General features: G+C 37.6%; 1 protein-coding gene and 1 long non-coding RNA gene across 3 annotated transcripts in view; one reads left to right on the forward strand and one right to left on the reverse strand.

The window, feature by feature from the left end:
• The window catches only part of NEIL3 (nei like DNA glycosylase 3), a 52,216-nt gene extending 45,973 nt beyond the window's left edge, over positions 1-6,243 (reverse strand). The window contains exon 1 of the mRNA XM_083835342.1: positions 6,154-6,243. Within this exon, the coding sequence (XP_083691468.1) occupies positions 6,154-6,201 (48 nt within the window). The 5' untranslated portion in view covers positions 6,202-6,243. The remainder of the gene's footprint in view (positions 1-6,153) is intronic.
• On the forward strand, positions 698-17,358 carry LOC310899203. Of its 2 annotated transcripts, none has more exons than XR_014584065.1 (3): positions 698-4,774; positions 6,015-6,137; positions 14,596-17,358. It is a non-coding gene; the product is annotated as an uncharacterized lncRNA (long non-coding RNA). The 2 variants fall into 2 exon arrangements; XR_014584066.1 differs by lacking the exon at positions 14,596-17,358 and adding an exon at positions 11,107-14,584.
• The last annotated feature ends 3,979 nt before the right edge of the window (positions 17,359-21,337 follow it).

Genomic DNA, 21,337 nt, shown 5'->3' on the forward strand with positions numbered 1-21,337 from the left:
TGCTGGGGAAAAAAAAAAAAAAGAAAAGAAAAAACCGAACTAATCTAACTTAAATCCAAATTTTTCTTCTGTGTAGACCAAAGGGTTACACCCACAAGAAAGGCTTAGACTTACAAGGAGAGAGGCAAGCTATTCACTCTGCCTAAAATTCAGTAGTCATAGAGGTCCATCGACTATGGACTATGGTCCATTTGATCAATGGCAAAAGGTAGGCACCTCACCAGACGGTGACTGAGAGCAGAGGCCTCATGGCATCTTTCTCTCTATTAGCCACACAGGGAATAATGCCAGTTCCTGCTATTGTACACCCTGCTGCGTTACTTTAAGCAGTCACCTATTTTCCTTATGCAGTGTAAGAAGAGCTGTGTCTAAGAATATGATTCACATGTTTGCTGAGCTGGGAACTGTCTGGAAGTGCCACGAAGTTGGCTAGGTGCCTATGAGCCCTCTGGGTTCATAGCAGTGAACCATTCCCTTTAGTTAGATACCTAAGCATAGCAAAATTAAAAAACAAACAAAAAAAAACAGAATGTGGCAGCTTTATCTAAGCCGTTGCAGCAATCTGTTGATACTTGGATAACTTATTGGCACATCCTTCCCTGGGAATTAGAGAAAAAATGTTCCTAGAGTTTCAAACTCCTGAGAAAGTATGCAGGATATAGGATATACAATGTTCTGCAGCTAACAGTCTCTCTTGTCAAAGTGCTTTTATTTTGCATAACATACTTAGTCTTTAACCAGAGCAATGACAGAAACCAAGGTCATTTAGATTAGCCTGGCATTATCAAGCCTAATTTTCAGCATCTGACTGCGGAACGTAGCAGCCTCAGACTTCATATTTTGTAATATAACCGTCTCTGGAAGGATATTCTCATCTTAGGCTGTGATCTTACCGTTAACTCTAACAAGAGCTTATGAGAGTATGAATATAATTTTGTCATGTTGGGAGTGAATCTGAGTCTTAATGATGTAGTTATTATGTTATTAAGTATTCAGTATTCATCTACATCTTCATATATATATATTTATTGAAGGGACATGTTTTACTACTAAAGAGATTCCTCTTCCTTTCTCGATCGAAGTGCCTAGTAACCCAGTGATAGTGGCAGTTCCTTTGATGGCAGGAGACCAACAATCTATATGCCGCTCCACTTCAGATTGAGTACTTTGAACCTAGGTATACTGTTTCTTGTGCAAGTATTTTAAGCCAGCAGGAGAGCTGCAGAGGCCACAATAATTCTTGTTACATTTCTGTTCAAGAGTTGGCCTGGTGAACATGAGAAACTACATCTCTTGGAGCAGACTCCAAAAGTAAGACATGTAGAGATTACCTAGTCAATTCCATCCACACATGATGTATAAAGAAACTGGTATCTTCAAGTCTTGATGCTTGAGCATGTCCTAAGGGAGAAAATTGGCCACAGCAGAAACATAGCTTCCCAGGAACACAGGTATCTATCTGCAGGGTTAGGTTTCATCAAAGTTGAATGCAGGAAGGCCTGGTTTTGGACAAGTTATGTCTAGGTATCAGACCTCAGAGATCAAACTATTACAGACTAAGTATTATATTTTTTGGAGGACAAGAAAGATTAGAAAATATATGGATTCCTTCAGAAATGTTCTGTGTAGTACACACGAGTTATGACATTTCAAAGTTCTATAACCATACCAAGCAACATCCAGTTTCTTTCCTAAATGTTTCTTTGCCCAAAGGGGCAAAACACCTTTTACAGCTATTAAATGACAGAAATATTGGAGAAGAATTGAGTAAGACACATCCTAAATTCACAAATTAAATATTTAGAAATTCCAAAGCATGAAAAAAAATATATGTTTGTTTGAAAATGGAATATCTCATTCCATTCCTAATTAAATCCTCTGCTTGCTTTAAGGTAGCCAGGTCCACCAGCATAAGTGCCTCTGCCCATTCACAATAGCGTAATCTAATTTATAGTCATAGTTTAACTTCATTTGGAGAAATGTTTGGAGAAGTTTGACAGCACTGTGGAACTGCCTCAGGGTGTAAGTAGATCTTACTGAAGCTGGATATTCATGGAATAAGTACAGACAACTTACCGAGCAGTTTAAGAACAGCACTGTAGCTACTGCATCTTGAGACACAGTTCAGTGCCAGAAGTTTTGTTTGTTTGTTTGTTTTGTTAATGCATATTGTCTCCTCCCAAATGAAGTAAATTTTACTTTGTTTGTCTGGATGAGAAAAGAGAATATTTAAAACTTGCAGTAGTTTATTCAAGGGGTAAAACCTTGAAGATATTTTAAAAAGTGTCCAGCAATAGCCGCAGGCTATCTACATGCTAAAACAGACAAAAAGGAGAAAATTGGTACCTGGAGAGAGGCAGAAACATCCTTTATAGCCTTCCTGCATTGTATTTACACATACAGTGCTCTGAGGTGTATTCTTTTACTGTGGGTTACTTTTAAGAGTAACACCTCAAAGAAAGATGAGGTAGAAGAAAGTGATCATGGGTTGAAGAACTTGCCATCTTTACTTCAGGTTTAGATGTTGTACTTTAATGCTATCCTAAAAAACATTAGAATAATATATGTTTAAAAACTTAGATATTATTATAAAGTCCATGAAGCTCTAATAACAGAACTAAGTGAGATTTGCAGTGCAAAGTGCAATGAGGGCCATAGCAAAAACTGACCTAGCACATGCACCTTGGTTTTACTTCTCTGTTACACAAACAGTATAATTCCTTGTACCTTGCTGCAAAGCCTTTATCAGCTGCCTATCTACATGCAGCACTCCATTTCAATTAGTCTCAAGATTCAAGGCTTAGAAGGAATAGCAGGGGTCTCTAATTATCTTCACAAACTAGTGATCTGCCCAGAAAATGAGGAATGAATAAGCATTAAGCAGTCAGAAGCCAGTATTCAATCACAGAGAGAGGCAGGAAGAGTGGAAGATAAAGAAGTGTAATTTTCACTGACTTTTCAGGGCCTTCAAAATTACTAACAAGATATCCTTCTTTAGCAAAACACGCCAATTGTAGATATAGAGGTTTTTTTTTGTTGTTGTCGTTTGTTTTTTTAATCCTTATCAATAGTGTTGGGCTAGATTCTCTAGGACAATTTCTTTTTCTTATATCTGTGCAGTATTTTGGATATTTTTATTTTAACTCTATTTGTTTAAGTGTCAGTAGTATTTCTTGAAGGACTCTTGTGAGAATGTTTTCCAAGTGTTATTAGTAATTTTTCAGTCCAAATTCAGGGGGAAAAAGACCATGCTGTTCTTTCCTTCCTTCAAAAAAAAAAAACGTATATATATGACATTGGAATTAAAATCATTGCTATTCACAAACTGTCCTCGCAAGAAAAAAAAAAAAAAAAGAAAGGCTGAGGATTATCTCTTTAGCAACTTTTGAATCAAAGCTGCCTTACTGATATGAAGCTAAAAAGGCTTTGCAGTTCTTTATATAATTAAAAGCAACTGTTATTATGGAAATTTCTCAGAACAGCTGTTGCATTGGAAGAAAGGTTGTACTCTTCTCTATCAATAATCCTTTTAAATCTCTGACATGATGCATAGCTTCTCAAATAATGCCTATAAATAAAACAAAACTGGATGCCTTCCATACATATATTTATTTATTACCTTTACTTGCACCCCTGTCAGCGATTAGGTAAGAATACAATAACAGAACTCACACTGGCTCATGAAAGTAATGTGAATGTCCTTTCCTGGGAACTTTATTTCTACTTTCATTTTCCAAAATACTTACTTCATTGTGTCCAAAAACGGTGTCAGGTTTCATGACGAAGCCATCCATACAAGCCATGGCCCCAAAAGCTCACAGTCCCTACTTTATTCTTGAACTATTCTTGTCAAGGGTAACAGGAGAGGATAGACCTTGCTAAGTCTGGTAAAAGCTAGAGATGGTTTTGAAACAGGACAAAAAGCTTTAGCTCCATATGATTTTCTGCCTTTCCTTGTGTAAAGCAGAAAGAGGTTTTTGCTTCTGTCTGGAAAGCAGCCTATCAGCACCGTAGCTGAGGTTTTCATTTTGTTCCAGGCTCTGGAAAGGGGAGAAGGACCAGCCAAGAGTTCTGTGTCCCCCACCCCAGAGGGGTAAGAAGTGGTAGGATGCAGAAGGAAAGGAAACAAACATCACTCAAACACCAGATGACTTGCTGGGTGTTCAGAGAGTATGGATGGGGTGAGTTTTTGCTCTGTATTTTGTAGACTTGAGGAAACTCGGAAACAGACAAGCGGGGCCTGATGCAGAAGCCTCTTTTTACAAGGTCAGGCCAGCAGCTGGGAGGAGCAGCTCTGCAGGACCGGATCCTAAAGGGCTGTTGGTCACGTAGAAAATGAGTCAGCAGTGCACCCTTGTGGCCTTGGCAGCTAACCGCATCCACTGCTGCCTTGAGAGGGATACAGCCAGCCAGCAGGTCGAGCAAAACGGTTATTTCTCTTTTGTGCGGCACACGTGAAACCGTATCTGGCTCCATGAGTTTGTTCAGGGGGCTGGAGCACATGGTGAACTGTGTCTGAGAGAGAAGGGTTTGCTTAGCAGAAGGGACGCGTAAGGCTTTCTACGCTTCTCCAATTGTCTTCACCTCCTTAACGAAAGGGGAAGTTATTAAGGATACAGAGGCTCTCCTGAGAGGTACACAGCAAAAGGAAAAGAGGCTATGCAGCACACACAGCAAGGGAACTTTTGACTGAATATAAGAAAAACAGAAATTCAGAAAGAAGATCCAAGCACAGAAGCACAGAAGATCCAAGCACAGAAGCAAGTTTTCCAGGGTATATACAAAATATCCATCATTAGAAAATATTCCTGGGGAACCAGATCTCACTTTGAATTTGGCATTGCTTTGGGCAGGAGATTGGACTAGCTGAATACTAGAGGTCTCTTCCAACGTGTGCATTTCTATGAGTCTGAGATCCATACTGCTTATCAGACAGATTGCTCTAGCGGTTTCTGAATTTTATGTGAGATACTTCATGTTACTTAGCTGAATTTCAAACTCTGTTTTGTACATGCTGCAGCTCCTCCCTTCTCCCCCTTTTTAGTATTGAAATGCTATTTTTAAGAAGTGTTGGCAGAGGACTATCAATAAAGAGTTGCTGTTTTAACTGCTATGGCAGTAAGAGGTGGGCATTTGTGCAATAAAGTTCCTCATGATTTGTGAAGTGGAGAGAATGTTGCTCTAGCAGCAAGGCAGCTTGGCATTGTGTAACCTAATAGAAGCTGATGGGGAAGACGTTTGACAGAAGTACTAGAAATTTCAAAAACAACAAAACCAAAACCCTGCTTTTGGATACATATATATATACATATTGTTTTCTTCAATTTAAGGGTTGGCAATACTGCAATATTAGAAATGGTATATTTCTTTTGCCTTTGGATATTTTGAACTCTCTTTACTGTATTTCAGCCTTTGTTTTGAGTTCCCTCATGCAGGCTTCATAAATGGTTAGAATTTTTTATTAGTAGAGTGTGGCCTATTACAGGCTAAGGAGGATTGTTGAGAAAGTAGTAGTGAACTGTGCCTGTTCTAGTAGCATGACTGCAAGTCAGATCTAAGGAAAAGAGAAACTACATAAAACAGTGAATAACAGGGTCAGCACTGTAAAAGGCTTTTGACACTTGAATAACTAGGAAAAGATTAACGTTTGTTACTAAATAGAATCTGGTGAGAAAAAAAATACAGACCTACATAAAATAAACCAAAGAAGGCCTATAACTGTACTTCAGACGTACACTGGATGAGGATTCATGGCATTTGTATCTACAAACAACATAATATCTGAATCATGAAAGTACATAGTAACAAGTTGCCCCAAAAATAACATGCTGTAGTAGTTCTGGAGTTGAGCAGATTCTCTCTTGAAAATACTCTTTTTGGAATTGTGGGAAGGTTCCACTGTGGCTCACAAGAGATTTTATAGAATATTTACATAAATAGACTAAAAACTGTTGAGGCTCACAATGACCACTAAATAACTTATTTCATACTTTTTTTTTTTTTTTTTTCCCCAGATACTGCTTTGTCCATCTGGATGCTGATTTACTAGAAAGGAAAACTACACCGACAAGCTATGACAGAAGATTATGGGAAAAGTTGCAAACCACTAATGAAAAAAAGTCAATTATACCATACAGGTAAGAACGACATTACCTGTGTCATTAACTGCAGGGGAGGAAAAAGATCTTGAGAATCCTCCATCTGTAGAAGTCTCTGTCCAAAGTAATTCAGCTACTGTTAAATAGTTCTTGCCCTTAAAGATGTAGAGGATGCTGACTTCTCATACATCACTTTCAGTCTAATATGCTGGTTTGGGAGCACTTTAAGAAAAATAGCTTGCTCTCTTCTAGAAGTTGAAAATTTTGAGTCTTTTTAACTCAGAGTTTGCATCTCAGGTAATTCAGCAGTGCATCTTTTCAGAAAATAGGGATCTGGTTCTGTGTATTTTTATCCAGAGCATTTACAGTGAGCTGATTGCCTGACTGTCTCAGGTGTCAGGAACCAAAAGGTTTAGAGATCTTCTTTTAACCCTTGTCAACACTCTTCATTTTCTGACTTGCAACAAGAAGCAAATAAAGTCAGTGAAGTTTTTTAGTAATTGGTGTAATGTGCTCCCTGTGGTTAACACAGTGAAGCAGGTGGGCAGCCTCCTTTTACATCAGCTATGTCTTCCAAACACTCTCCTCCAAACAAAAGGTATGATGAATTATGTTGTGTGGAGAGGTGTCTGCCAAGGTACCATGGGATTAGTGTTAGGCCTGGTCTTATTTAACATCTTCATTAATGATCTGGAAGAGGGAGTAAGCAGGCCATTAATTAAACTGGCAGATATTACACAAAAATAATTCTAAGGTCCTAGCTGGACTAGAATAAAAGGCAGACTAAAAGCAAAGACTGGTATGAAGATAATAAGATGAATATGGGGTAAAACAGTTTTTCTTTGCCTGCAGCCGCATATGAACCATTTTGCAGATTGTGACTGTGTGTCCATTTGTATCACCTGTACCTTTAAATGCTGCTTTTCAAGTAAACACTCATCACCTTGAGAGAAGTAACCAGTTGCACAAGATAGGGTTTCCTTGTTTTTAGCAGGGATAAGAGGATAAGGTATGAGAAGCTGTATGTTTTGTTTTCTTGCTTCATCACCAAACTTGTTTGATTATAAGATTTGCTAGAGTTCATATTTCTTTGGAGGGAATTAATTCCGCTTTAATTCCTTCCTGAATTAATGTTGTATCAACAATTTCATGAAATGGGTTCCGTATCAGTCTGTCCATGCTGCAGTCACCCCTATTGTTTAATTTCCCTTTTAAATTTGATTTTTAAAAGGAAAACAAAACTTACTTGCTTTGCTATGTGTCAATTTTTATATAAGACCATGTAAGGTACACAAAAGAGTAGTTATGATCAGCAGCTCTAAAAATCAGGTACATAAAATCAAACAATACAAAACAAATCTGCTTGATTTTTCAGAATTTGTGAATGTAGTTTGTGTATAATAATGTGTATAGGCTGTATATATAGAGAGTGTGTTCCCTGCTTGTGTGCCTGTGCCCACATCACAATAATGTGGGCTGTATGCTTTTCCCTTGGACAAGTCAGTTTTTATAAATCAGGAGTAAATGTGCACAGCAAAGATTAAGTTTGAAATAAGTATTGTATCTGTAGGACACAATATTGCAGTTCTTGTGGTGCTTGGAAATCTACTGTAGTTCTACTTGCAAGCACAGGAAGCAGGCTCGTGATACAGCAGCACTCTCAGGAGGAAGCTGGCAATATAGCAGAATCTGAATAAGTCAAGAAACAGAAATATATTACTACAAGTGCATCTGTCAGACGGGGGGATGCAGGAGAAAATGAGGAGCTGACAGGTTGGACAGAAAGAGAAATAGCATGATATGAAGTGAGTTAATGATGCCAGCAATTTTTAGCAGTTGAGAAGGTAAGGGCTGCAAAGGCAAGGTGGTATTCCATGATTTATGTGCAAGAAGTAGGCAAGGTGATATTTTTGAAGTGTATGTTTTAAGCTGCTAAGCTGAGTTCAGATGTTCAATTTGTGTTCAGGATGAACGCTAGAATTACAAAAAACATGTTGTTGGACTTACCCAGTTATTCAGTGACTCGCTATCTCTTGTGATCCAGTCCAAATGGGATGACTTGCTATTTAGAAGTATTTATTGAGAATCAAAGGGTTGTTTTTCTTATGTCAGTTATATGCCAAAAAAGATTCATAAATTTCAATAGCAGTTACTTCTAACTTAACGTATTAAAACTGAAAAAGATTAACTCAGTTAAAGATAGTTATTATAAAGATATGTTTTTTTAAGAGAATGCCTTTGTCCTGGCCCAAGAAACTGAAGTATAGGGGAAAACTTAAATTGAGCTGTATTATTTTCTTTATGAAAATCAGTGAAAATAGAAGGGATACTTTTGACAAAACTTTTTGACAAAAAGCTACAATATAACTCTCAAAATCTCTTAATAGTCTGAAAAATCAAGGGATTTGTTACATTTCATTGTCAAGAATTTATTTTCAGTGTTTGCTGCTGTTTCGAGGTTTTTTTTGTAAAAATGGATGTACTTCATTGTTGTTATATGTGCAATGTATATTTTGTGAGCTTAGCAACTATTGTTGGGAAGAAATGTATGTTATAGGTATGGTTATTAGTATGATCCTAGATTTGAAGATTCCTAAAAATAAATTAAAAAATGTAAAATTAGTAGATGCTGGATATTGTGTTAAAACAATGTTCATTTGACCATCCATATTTCCAGGCTTACTGAGTATCTCAAGCTGTTATTATTTTTTTGCTCTGATGGGACTATTTGCAGTCATAGGTATAAGCTGCTGATGCTCTCACTTTTGGTGATGACTTCTTATTCTAGAATGAGCTCAATATCTCTTCTGGAAAGACACCTCAATAATGTTTAATGACAAAACTTGAAGAAAAGAAAAAAAAAAGTTATCTAGGAGTAGTACTCAGTGCATCGCAGGTTAGGGGGCATCTGAAAATAATGAATAACAGCTGTCAAAGGAAGCTCGTTCAAGTAAGTTTGCAGTAAATAGCAACAAATCATCTTAGAGCACAGCAGTAGAAAATTTCAGTATGTCAGTTGTCAGGTCAGCTTGTAGTGTGGTAGTCACTGGTCACTGTGAGGATAGTAGCTTATAAAATGGTAAAGAAAATAGGATGTGCAATCATCGGTGTATGACTGATGTGCTGACACAACCCTAATTGTGTCATGAACACAAGAATGCTGTAATACAACTTCACCATAATGGACTCAAGGCCTTAAATATATATTTACCAGCTGCTGTGTGGAAGGAAAATCTATTGCAAGGATTTGTTTTTTATGGGACTACTGAAGAGGTGTTGATCACTGAATCAAATCATGAATTCTCAAGATCATCGTAATCAGAGAAGACAAAGTATCTTTTTGATGTAGGAAACATCTGTTAAGGAATTTCTCCTGAGTCTCATCAGTAGTTGGCGAATGGCACTGCCTTAGCAATGTTTTCATTATTGCCATCTCTATAAAACAGCATAATATACCAGTCTTTTCTGTATTCTCAGTGCAAACTAATAACAAATATTTTAATTTCAACTTCTTGTTAGAAGTTGAAACAATGTATAAGATAAAATAACACAGTGCTTTTTCAACAGCATATTCCTATACTGTGAGCTACACATGTAGTTCTGTTTTAAGAATAAGACCTAGTTACTTTGGAAATGCAGAAGTAGCTATGTCCTGTACTGTGTTGGTCTATCAGTAGTTGTACCATTATATGTATTCCCTTTACTTTATACTAAACATGGAAAAGACAAGTTTCATACCGAGCATCTATTTAGAACCTGATAATCACATCTTCACTAATCTTAGAGGATAGAGCTACAAAAGTAGCTAGCCTTTCATAGGAATTACTATCCCAAGCCAAATTAATGGTCTATTTATCTGTTATTTTAAAGTTACTGACAATGGCCAACATCAAATACTGAAGTAAAGTTGAAACAGATTCTGCAATGGGGGCATCCTTTAAAATAAATAAATAAATAAAATAAAATAAAAGATTTTCATTTAGACTAAGGCTGAAATTACCTTTTAACATTGCCTGACACCTCTTTACAAGTATCAATGCTAGAAAATTCATGCCTTTAATATATGGGATTTATTTATTTATTTTGATGATTGTGAATTTGAGGTCACTTTACCTTTAGGTCATTTTAAAGTACTACTACAGTACTACTACATTTTGAAGTTTTCTACTACAGTTTTCTACACACACCTCATGGGCAAAGGACATGCTTTACAGTAAAGCCTGTAAGGTATATTCTCTTGTCCGGTGGTGCTTGGGCTGTGCCAATCTGCTGAATGAGGGCGGGGCATATGCATATATGCTCTTAACCTTCTTCATAAGGAACTACATATTTTCATGAAACAAAAGGAAGAAGTTCATATGGAGATGCTGATAGACAAAATATTTAATCACTATGATACTCTTTCCTCCAATTTAAGCAATGTTTGAAGAAAATACTATTTTGGTGTTAGAACAGTTGTGTATTACAGATCATGCACCACAATATTAACTTTACCTGTCAAATACACCACCTTCTCTTATCCATCCTGTGTTAATAAATCTTCAACAGACTAGTATAGACAGCAGAACCAAACGAACAAACAGACAAAAAAAACACAGCTGTACACATTTGCCTTAGAAAAAGGAATAAGGATGAAAGAAGGGGGAGATCTTGACTAAGATGCATGCTAAAAGCTGAAGCCATCAGAATTTAAGTTATGATGCATGATTTGTTTTGTATGAGTTGTGATAACAGTGCAGTTTGAATAAGGGAATATATAGTATTATTCTGCTTTCACTTCCTTTTATCATTTTGTCATAACATCTGCTCTATATGGCAATACTATAACTGATTACATCTATGAAAATGTTACACTAGGCAAAATATTAAAATACAGTATCTTCATTAGATTTTCACTTTTTCTGTCTGTTCCTAACACATAATTATTATCTTGTGGTGGAGAGTTCAATGTATCAAATAAGTGTTTTACAAAATATTCTGTTTTAACTTCATACATGTTGTCTTTCAGGTTTCTTTGCTCTTGTATTATAAAAGAGAATGAACAGATTTACTTCATCAGCTTTGACTTAGATTCATTGCTTTTCAGAAATGATGAGCAGTAGTGAAGTATTTCATCTACAACTTGAAAAATTTTGGAGAAATGACTTTAAAATATATGCAAGTGTATGCATTCTTGTCCTCCCTACAGCGTATTATGCTTTAGGAACATGAGTTGATCTACAGTTGACCTGGCTGTATGTTAGTATGCTCCCCGATAGTTCCTCTTCTTTTTGTCCCTGCTCTGTCAATCGCCATCATCAGTAGTTACTTTTTATGCATTGAACTCTAGTAAACAAATAGGTACTTTTGACTACATATGGAATATCATAATCTCCAATTATATACTAATAGTCTTTGTGTAGAATCACTTTAACTTTTGCTTCTCTTGAAAACAACCTTGTATTGAATGTACACAGCATCTTACTACAAGAAAGTTCAGTACAGCTACACAGTGCTTGTTTTGCTGTGTTAATAACTGTGCTAAAATTACTACAAATCATTACCACTAAACTATTGAATAGTATCTTTATATCTAACATGTAAGTTTTAGCTGTTCCTACAACTAAATTGCAACTGCAAGGTCATTAATGTGTGCAACTGACCTGGCAAATACAAGCAGCTGGCTGTGCATAGTTGTGCCTGAATTCTTACAGGTAGGAAAATTACTTAGCTAAGCACTCATGCTTTTTCTGTAGTGCCAGATGTACAAGTGGAAAAGGATTAGTGTTAACATGGGAACCTTAACTGTACCATTAAAGACATATCAACTGCTGTGAAATATCTGAAGAATTTATTCTAAATCTGAGTTAAAATAACTCTGGTAGATGAAAGTAGTGACAAGGTTATGGAAATTACCAATGCCATAAAAAAAGACAAAAACTTCCAAAAAAAAAAAAAAGGTGGCAGACAGGCTGTGGCAGGTGTCATCTTTGGAGTCTGAGTACTTCTGTATGACTCATGAATTTTTCCCATTTATTACTATCAAAGAGAGGATGAAACAGCTTAGCTTCAAGGCAATACCTAATCCCTTTACATCTAACTCCATGCACCTGGCTCTCTTCAGAAAGAAAAGCTATTCATTTGTCAGTCTCCAGCTTGAAACCAGCAGTTCTCAGGCACTGTTTGCCAATATGATTACGTCAGTTGACATGACATATCAGGCTCACTGTTAAACTATCACAGAGTTCTAGGAACGAACTTAGTTTCCTAATTTTAAGAGTTAGTACTTTGGATTTCTTTAAAGGTTGAGGTTAATGTAAAATACATTGTAGAAAGATTGATAGTCGTGGGTATAATAATGAGGTGGTTGTCATGATGGCAATATTTTAGAATCCCTCAAAGTCTGTAGCAGATCTTCCTCAAGACAATTGTGATTTGTTTAGCCTGAATTCAAATGATGCCTTATGTTCATCAGTGGATTCCCACGTCATGTAGAGATGCATTCAGACAGAGTGTCCATAAGCCAGGAAAGGAACAAAGAGTGAGGGTTTTACTGGATGCTATTTTGCTATGCATCAGAGCAGACCAGAAATTACATATATGGGCAGCTACCACATGTCCATATCTCAGGTGTGGGGTAGTAATTAACATCTGGAGTTAACCACTTCTCAGCTGAGCTTTAACAGAATATTCACAGATGATTAGCTTTTCTGAAACCCTTCTGAGAATGTAGATTTTTTCGTAGTGTGTAGGACCTAACTTGTTAAAAAAAAAAAAAGTTTCAATTTGTTGTCTACAGAGTACTTAATGAAGTATAGCTAGCCTCATAAAATTAGTTAGAACAGCAAAAAAGGAGGTTAAACACATTGTTTGCAGTAAATAGAACCCTAGTGTACCTCCTTTGACTTTATTAGGCTTACAGTAGGAATGAACTTGGCTCACTTTCTCTGGTTGATACCAACCTCTAGTTGCTGATGCCATTATTAAGTTAATTGTTTGGATCATCAGTCTATGTCAACAAAGCTTTCAGAGTGCTTGATGAGATTTCAAGCATCAAACTGTGAGGCATTAAAAAATGATGAATTTACATCCAGGTAAAACGATGCCCTTCAGCTATAATAATGAATCACTACTTTGTTTACAAATGGGTATTCATCATGAGACATGGCATCCACAGACATTTTTGAAGGGGAAAGGCATTAGCAGAGTAAATGATCTTTTCAGCTAAAGCTGAATACACAGCAAAGTGAAAGAGGAGAGCATGTCAAATTATCTTTTCAGAAAGGAATTATGAATGCAAATTCACACTGGTGTTGCCTGACCCATATTTAAATATTAAAAAAAATAAATAAAGATACAATTCAGTATTAAGATGTCCTTCTTCAGTAGAGACAAATCAACATAATATATTTCTTCTAAAAGTTTCATTACTGGATTGAATTTCTCAGTATACACTTTTAGACCCTGAAGAAAATACTTAATCTTATAATGAAAGGCTACTTCCTCTAGTATGCAGCAAGTGCCAGTGGTCTACCTCCCACCGTTCTGGCAGCCAAGGATGATTCTACTATGTTGGCTGTCCCTCCCCACACTATTTCTGTTGTTGGTTGGGAAGATTGATGTCATTGCATTAGGCCTGTCTGCCCAAATAACTATGTGATCACATCACAGGTAAATTTAGTGTAATTAGTTAGTTCCACAAAGACAGTAAAGATTGTACAGGCTTAAGCAATCCAAAAACATGCACAGAGTTGCCAGAGGTCTTATATTGTGGTTGCCAGCAAATTACTAATACTGGGCAGGTTATCGGATGTATGCCCACCTGTCTTGCAGTCATACCTGGATTGTGCTTTACAACTGTATAATTGGAATTGAATTTATTGCTTGTTACATCTCCAGGTTTATCAGTAGTATGTTCCATGTCATAATGTTGTTCTCATTACATATTATAAGTTGTCCAGAAAATCCACTATAATGGTAGTGGGTTATTCAGATGAGCAGTCATTGAACGTGCATTCAGTACTGGGAATGTGTCAACATAACGATTTCCACAAAGCTACTTAGAGTATAAGCCAGAAGCCAGAGACACATACCTCAGCAATGAACCACAGATATGAAGATCTGGATAAGATAATTGCTAATTCGAAAGGCACCTAGCCTCTCACAATCCATTCTTCTGGAGACAGATATGCTATACAAAATGCAAGAATGGAAAGTGTCTGCAATCAAATGATCCAGACTGGATACTATCAGTCTTACAGTGATTATGTCCTGAGACTCGCAAGGCAACCTTTTTTAGGATGCCCTATGTCTGAATGTCTTGAAAGTAGTCTTGGAGGATTTCTTCATAGATTAGGTTACAAGTTTCTCAACAGCATAGGTTGACAAGTGCCCTGGTCAAAGTGCTGCATTTTGCCGGGATATTTGGTGTGGAGGCACTAAATGTTTCTGCTAGGTAACCAGTGATTCTGAAGTAAGATTTATTTTATTTTATTTTAATTTTTTTTGCTTTCCTCAGGGTATGACAAAGGAATTTTTGAAGTCAATGAGCCATAAGCATTCGGTGTTCTTTTCGTAGCTCTGAGCATAATGCTGGTTAGCCTAGCCACTGAAGAAAAGGGGAGGAAACCTCCAAGTAAACAGTAAGACTTGCATACTGCTAACATGGGAGTTATCAATGTCATTAACCACTTTCATCCCAGAGCTTGCTAAATTGAAAACAGAACTGACACAAACTTCAAGACAAAAGTTAATTTTCCATCTTCAATTTGAAATGTGCTGGCAAAAGTTTTGATTCTGAATTGAAAGGATGGGTAAAGGACGACTTTGTCTTAGAAAATGCAATGAAATGTAGAATCATTTTGTACAGCTTTAAGGCAGTGAATAATATCTACATTAACTATATGTTAGCAGTGCTCACTACTATCATGCATTATTGATTCTTTTTCATGAATAAAAACATTTTTTCCACTTAAGTTGTGGAGTTGTCTGCCAACGTTCTGTGAAAAATTACAAATAGCTGTAGGAATTGTTTACATAAGGCAGGAGTATCCCTGTAAAGAGAGGCTGGAAATGTTGTAATGGTTCCCATTTCTAAAACACGTCACTAAAAATCACCTTTGTATTCAGAGTTTTAATTTACAAACACAAGTGATTGGAGTTCATTTGGCTGAAGCAATTACTGCTTGTCTGCCTGGCATCCTCTGTAGGTTTATTGCTCCTGCAGCAGCAGCATCCACACTTGAAACATGTTCTGAACAACTGCAGTTTACTACCCAGGGTGTTAAAGTAACCCTAAGTAGCACCAGTATAATTTGGTATGGTGAGCTGTGTGATGTAGTAAACCATCTGTGGTGGTCGTTCCTGCTGTCAGATCAGAAGCTTTAGACAGAGAGACAAGTAAGATAGCCGAGAATGGTAAATACTACTGCCATCTGACTGTAGTAATAATGAGCCTTCTCAGATATTTCTTAGTAGTCTGGTTTATTTTACCTTCACAGTATCACACAGTATCACAGATTTCTAGGTTGGAAGAGACCTCAAGATCATCGAGTCCAACCTCCGACCTAACAATAAGTACTCCACTAAACCATATCGCTAAGCTCTACATCTAAACGTCTTTTAAAGACCTCCAGGGATGGTGACTCAACCACCTCCCTGGGCAGCCCATTCCAATGCTTAATAACCCTTTTGGTAAAGAAATACTTCCTAACATCCAACCTAAAACTCCCCTGTCGCAACTTTCGCCCATTCCCCCTCGTCCTGTCACCAGGCACGTAGGAGAACAGACCAACCCCCATCTCTTTACAGCCTCCTTTAAGGTAACTGTAGAGAGCGATAAGGTCGCCCCTGAGCCTCCTCTTCTCCAGGCTGAACAAGCCCAGCTCCCTCAGCCGCTCCTCGTAAGACTTGTTCTCCAGACCCCTCACCAGCTTGGTCGCCCTTCTCTGGACTCGCTCGAGCACGTCCATGTCCTTCCTGTAGCGAGGGGCCCAAAACTGAACACAGTACTCGAGGTGCGGCCTCACCAGAGCCAAGTACAGGGGCACAATCACTTCCCTCGACCTGCTGGCCACACTGCTTCTTATGCAGGCCAGGATGCTGTTGGCCTTCTTGGCCACCTGGGCACACGGCTGGCTCATATTCAGCCGACTATCAACCAATACTCCCAGGTCCCTCTTGGCCAGGCAGCTTTCCAGCCACTCATCTCCAGCCTGTAGCTCTGCTTGGGGTTGTTGCGCCCCAGGTGCAGGACCCGGCACTTGGCCTTGTTGAACTTCATACAGTTGACCTCAGCCCATCGGTCCAGCCTATCCAGATCCTCCTGCAGAGCCTTCCTGCCCTCGAGCAGATCGACACATGCACTTAGCTTGGTGTCATCTGCAAACTTACTGAGGGTGCACTGGACGCCCTCATCCAGATCATCGATAAAGATATTAAAGAGGACCGGCCCCAGTACCGAGCCCTGGGGGACACCACTAGTGACCGGCCTCCAACCAGATTTGACTCCATTCACCACAACTCTCTGGGCCCGGCTATCCAGCCAGTTTCTAACCCAGCGAAGCGTACGCCAGTCCAAGCCCCAAGCAGCCAGTTTCTTGAGGAGAATGTTGTGGGGAACTGTGTCAAAAGCCTTACTGAGGTCAAGGTAAACCACATCCACAGCCTTTCCCTCATCCACCAAGCGCGTCACTTGGTCATAGAAGGAGATCAGGTTTGTCAAGCAGGACCTGCCTTTCATAAACCCATGCTGACTGGGCCTGATCGCCTGCTTGCCCTGCAAGTGCCGCGTGATGACCCTCAAGATAATCTGCTCCATGAGCTTTCCTGGCTTCCTTGAAGCAGAAGTGTTTGTGTATCAGAAAGTAGGCATGCGTCATCTGAAATTCTGGCTCTGTAACTTCAGTGAACCTTTAATACCAACTCATTTATTATAACAAGCCTACATTTTTTAGGTTATAATTGTTCTCTATAATTTCTACTGAAAGAAAATATTTCAATCTAGTACTGGGGAGTATGTTTTTTTTTGATTTTTTTTGTTTTGCTTTGTTTTGTTTTTTTTTGCATATTTTTGCTGTTTCCTTATATACATCATTTACTCACACAATAAGACTTTTAATACACAAAACAAACATATCTATAATACAGAATACAGAAAAGTAATGCATACAGAGTTACATAGGGGGAGCTCTTGCTTTGTTTTTTCAATGCAGAAATGCAAAAGAAATATTTCTGGACAATGAATCATTTTGAGTCAGAATTAAGATTATTTGTCATAGACTAAAACAATAGCTGATTGACTTTCTCATTCATCTGATACAGAATTATTAATTTTCCTTAAAATGCAAATGTTTTCAGCTGCTATTTGTTTCATACACAAACATTAAAAGAATAAACTATGTGACATTGAATCTTCATGGTCAATCAGTACTCAGACAAGAATTTTCTTACTCTAGGTTGTATAAAATGAGAACAGTAACCCTACAAAATTAATTGTAAAAGATTTAATACTTGTCGTGAACCTTGTGTAGTTTGGTTGCCCTCTTTATCTTGGATTTGTAACCATGTTTTTGGTTCCCATCATTGTTAACCTATTATGTAATCTGTAGATGCAGTTAAGGACCTTTCATGTGTTCAGTGTGCTTGTTGTGTTTCAATTTTCCTTTTCCTGCAGTTGAAAAGCATTCCTGCTTTTCAGAGAATGTTTGAAGTCTAGTTGCTAAACAAACACTAGAAAGAATGAGGTTTCCTTCCTTGTTACTTATACGGGAACTTGAAAATTCATTTTTATCACAGGTAACGTGAAAGCTTTTTCTTCTGCAGGGAATCAGACAGGAGAATATACTTCACAGGCCCTTGGGGTAGCAGACAGAGTTCTGTGCTAGGAAAAGTGAAATCTGAACCAGAATTTTAGTCTGCATGTACTAACAAAACAAGTACTCTAATTGCTGTGATCTTCTAAGAGTGGCTGACCTCTTTTATGTACTAATTTTCTATCCATCATTGTATTCATCTTACACCTGTGTACAGTCTGAAAATTAGACAAAGTATTTTAAAAATCTGTTAGTTACACAACATTTTTATTAGAAAATGGCACCAGCATAGTTTATGAAATAATGTATAATATCTACAAGCTTTTAAATTATTTACAATTCATAATGCTTTGGGGTTTTTTAGTTTGTTGCTGTTTTTTGTTTTATGGTTGTGGTTTGTTTGTTTGTTTTTGATAAACTAGAATGGTTACATGAATTGTCCTACTGTCAATCCCAAAGAGCTAAATAATCTGGCTGCTCGGACAGGATGTTGTACAAAGTTCTACTAAATGTGTTGTGAGGTGCAGGTACATAGCGTTCTCCTATGTCACCATTCCCCCTGAGTTACTCTAATAAATCTGTAGACCATGAAAGATTTAACAGAAATCTAGAATAAATTAAGATAATTTCAGTAAGATCAATGAAACTTGTCTGGTTTATAGAGGCGAAAATCCATTGCAGTGCCTTTTGAAATATTTTAGCAGAATTTTTGTCATACCGATGGGTTTAAAACTCCTAGAATGTAGATTCACTACTTTACCTGCTTAGGTAAGTTTACAGTAAACAGGCTAGCACTTGCATATCTCTTTAAATTTTTTTTACGGATACTTTAATTAGGTGTTTACTGTAATAGTACCAGTCTGAAGCTTTAACTGACCCGCAGCATCAGTGGTAGGAATCAGTGGCAGCAATCAGTGTTCCTGAAGGTCAAATGCTCTTCACTGATAGCCATGGCTGAAGAGGTTTCTTTTGATGTTGCTTGTATTATAAAGTGTCTTAAAAAGTCTTTTGGGAATAAGAGCCCAGTACTCCTGGGCCACCTAATTGCAGAGCACCCCAGGATGGGGCAAGAGACAGGGTCCCTTTGTGCAGTTCATTGTTTGGCTTTTTTTTTTTTTTTGAGGAATGCAGTATATTGTGTCATAAGCTAAAGAAAGATTTCTGCCTATTTGTTCCTTGCAAGCAGCTTGCTCTGTACCCCAGTGGTGTTAGCCAGGTTAGGGTTACAGATTCTCTTTAAGGCCCAGCATCGTGCAACCTGTCAGGTGATGAAGAGAGTCTGCACATGAGGCATTCTGGCATACCCTGCCTTTGCAGGACATGAGGTCAGCATGGGATGGGGGTAGGAAAAATTGTTTGTTGTAGATACTCCAGCAGGCCAACCCTATGAAGATAGATACATGCCACTCTACCTAGTGTAGGCTGTCAGCTTCCAGGATGCAGAAGGGCCCTGGGAGGACAGTAGAGAAGACTGGTAATGCAGAGGTGCTGTCCTGGTGCAAGATTTCCCCCACATTTGCTATGACACACTGGTGGGTGTAGAGGTAGAGCTCTTTATGTAATACTGTCTAATAAGTTTGTAGAATAGCCATGGTGTAGAAAGGTTCGAATTGGAACAAATCCTAGAAGGTCTGCTGTGTGATGGCAGGGAGAATGCTTTTTGGAGAGGTGCCAGTAGGGATGCCTATACTAGAATGACTCTTGGGAACCGTAGGACATAGTCACCATCAACAGATAAAAGGAAGAATACCATAGATTAAATTATAACTGTAATATATAACTGTAAATCAAGTTTCCCTGAGAGCCGCCTTTATGTATTACTGTAAGAAAATAATAATAACTTGTAGAGAACAGTACTAATAACAACATTATTCCCAGAGGAAAACAGGGATGTGTTCTTGAACATGAAGATCTAAGAAATTATATTATTTGACCAGTTGCTACTAAGCTGCCTGGCTGAGCAATCCAAAAAGTTGCAGCTCAGTCCTATAGTAATGACATGTTATTGGAGGTAATTACAACAGTCATTGAGTTACTGGTATGTACCATGAGTCTTAACTCTAAATTGTCTTTGATTTTATTCAAGCTTTTGAATGTTCTCTCTTGAATTTACTAATTTTCATGAAGAATAAAACACGAAGTGCTGGACTGAGATAGTTCTGATTATCCCAAGGTATTCCTTTCATTTTCTTGCTTTCATTTAATTTAAAATTCTGTGTTAGATATTCTGAATATTTAAGTATGTGTTTCCTATATTTGATACATATGTACTCTGGTGCACATACTATTCTGTATACTTGTTATCTGTGTGGTGTCTACATTTCCAGTGCCTCCTCAGAGTAGCAAAGCCCACAAGATTTGAGTGCTTACACAGAAAATCACACGGAGTGGCAAGTGAAATAAGAATGTTCCTCAGTCTAGAAAAGAGATAGAAAGGATTAAGTTAGAGAAATAGCACTTTTGAGTCACAGCTTTTAATCGCTGTTGATCAAGTTGCACCACAACTCTCTATCTTAAAATGATCAGAAATAGCTGATGTCAAGTCACACTTTAATGAGAATTCTTGGCATGAAGTGGGTGATGTTTGTTCAGAATAGCCAATGAATTGTCATGCAAACTTGTTGTAGATGAAAAAGAGTGATAATCTGAACTGCTTTTGTACAGCTAAAAATAACTAGCTAACAAAGTCTCATGAAAATATTCACTGTGTTTGGATTTTGTGAATTTTGTAATACATTTATAGTTTTGTTTTACGTGCTGAATGTAGTTTCATTTATGGGCATTTATAAATTGATAAAAAAAATTAATTCAGATGAAAAATATATATATAAATCCAAAAAAGTAGGCTCATAAAAGGTACTATAAAAATAATCTGTTATATACCCAGTGCCCCAACACTTACTTGTTCAAAACAGAACAATGATTGGAATCTATCCAAATGTAGAAAAATGCTAAATACTGCCAGTATACTGCCAGTATAAAACCAGTCTCTCTTGCTAGTGTTCAGTGTCCCTAAGGGAGTAGTGACCTGTACACTGCCATCCATAATAGCTACTTTCTCAGGAACAGATGGGAAGAGAATGTTTGTACAACCAACTTCGGTAAGTTGAGTTGTTTTTTCTTCATATTTTCTTCACATTTTCTTGTGGTTTAGTGGCAATCAATGGTCTCCAAGAGAAGATAGTCTTGCTGATTGAGGTTTCAGAGGCAGGAGAATCAGTCAGAGGAAGTTTTAACTCTCTACTCATCTGTTACTCTACATTGTTTTCTAGTTTGCCTTTATATCGTCCTTTCTGTCCAACAATGTTCATTGTTCTCATTGTTCATTTGGTTTTCCTGTAACTTTCAACTCTTTATCAACTTATTTGAAATATCATTACACAGTTCAGTTTGAGTTTGGTCCTTTTGAGCACTAAAATATGAGAGGCCTTACCACAACTGTCCAAG

This window comes from Anser anser (assembly GCF_964211835.1).
Source record: "Anser anser genome assembly, chromosome: 4".
NCBI lineage: Eukaryota > Metazoa > Chordata > Aves > Anseriformes > Anatidae > Anser > Anser anser.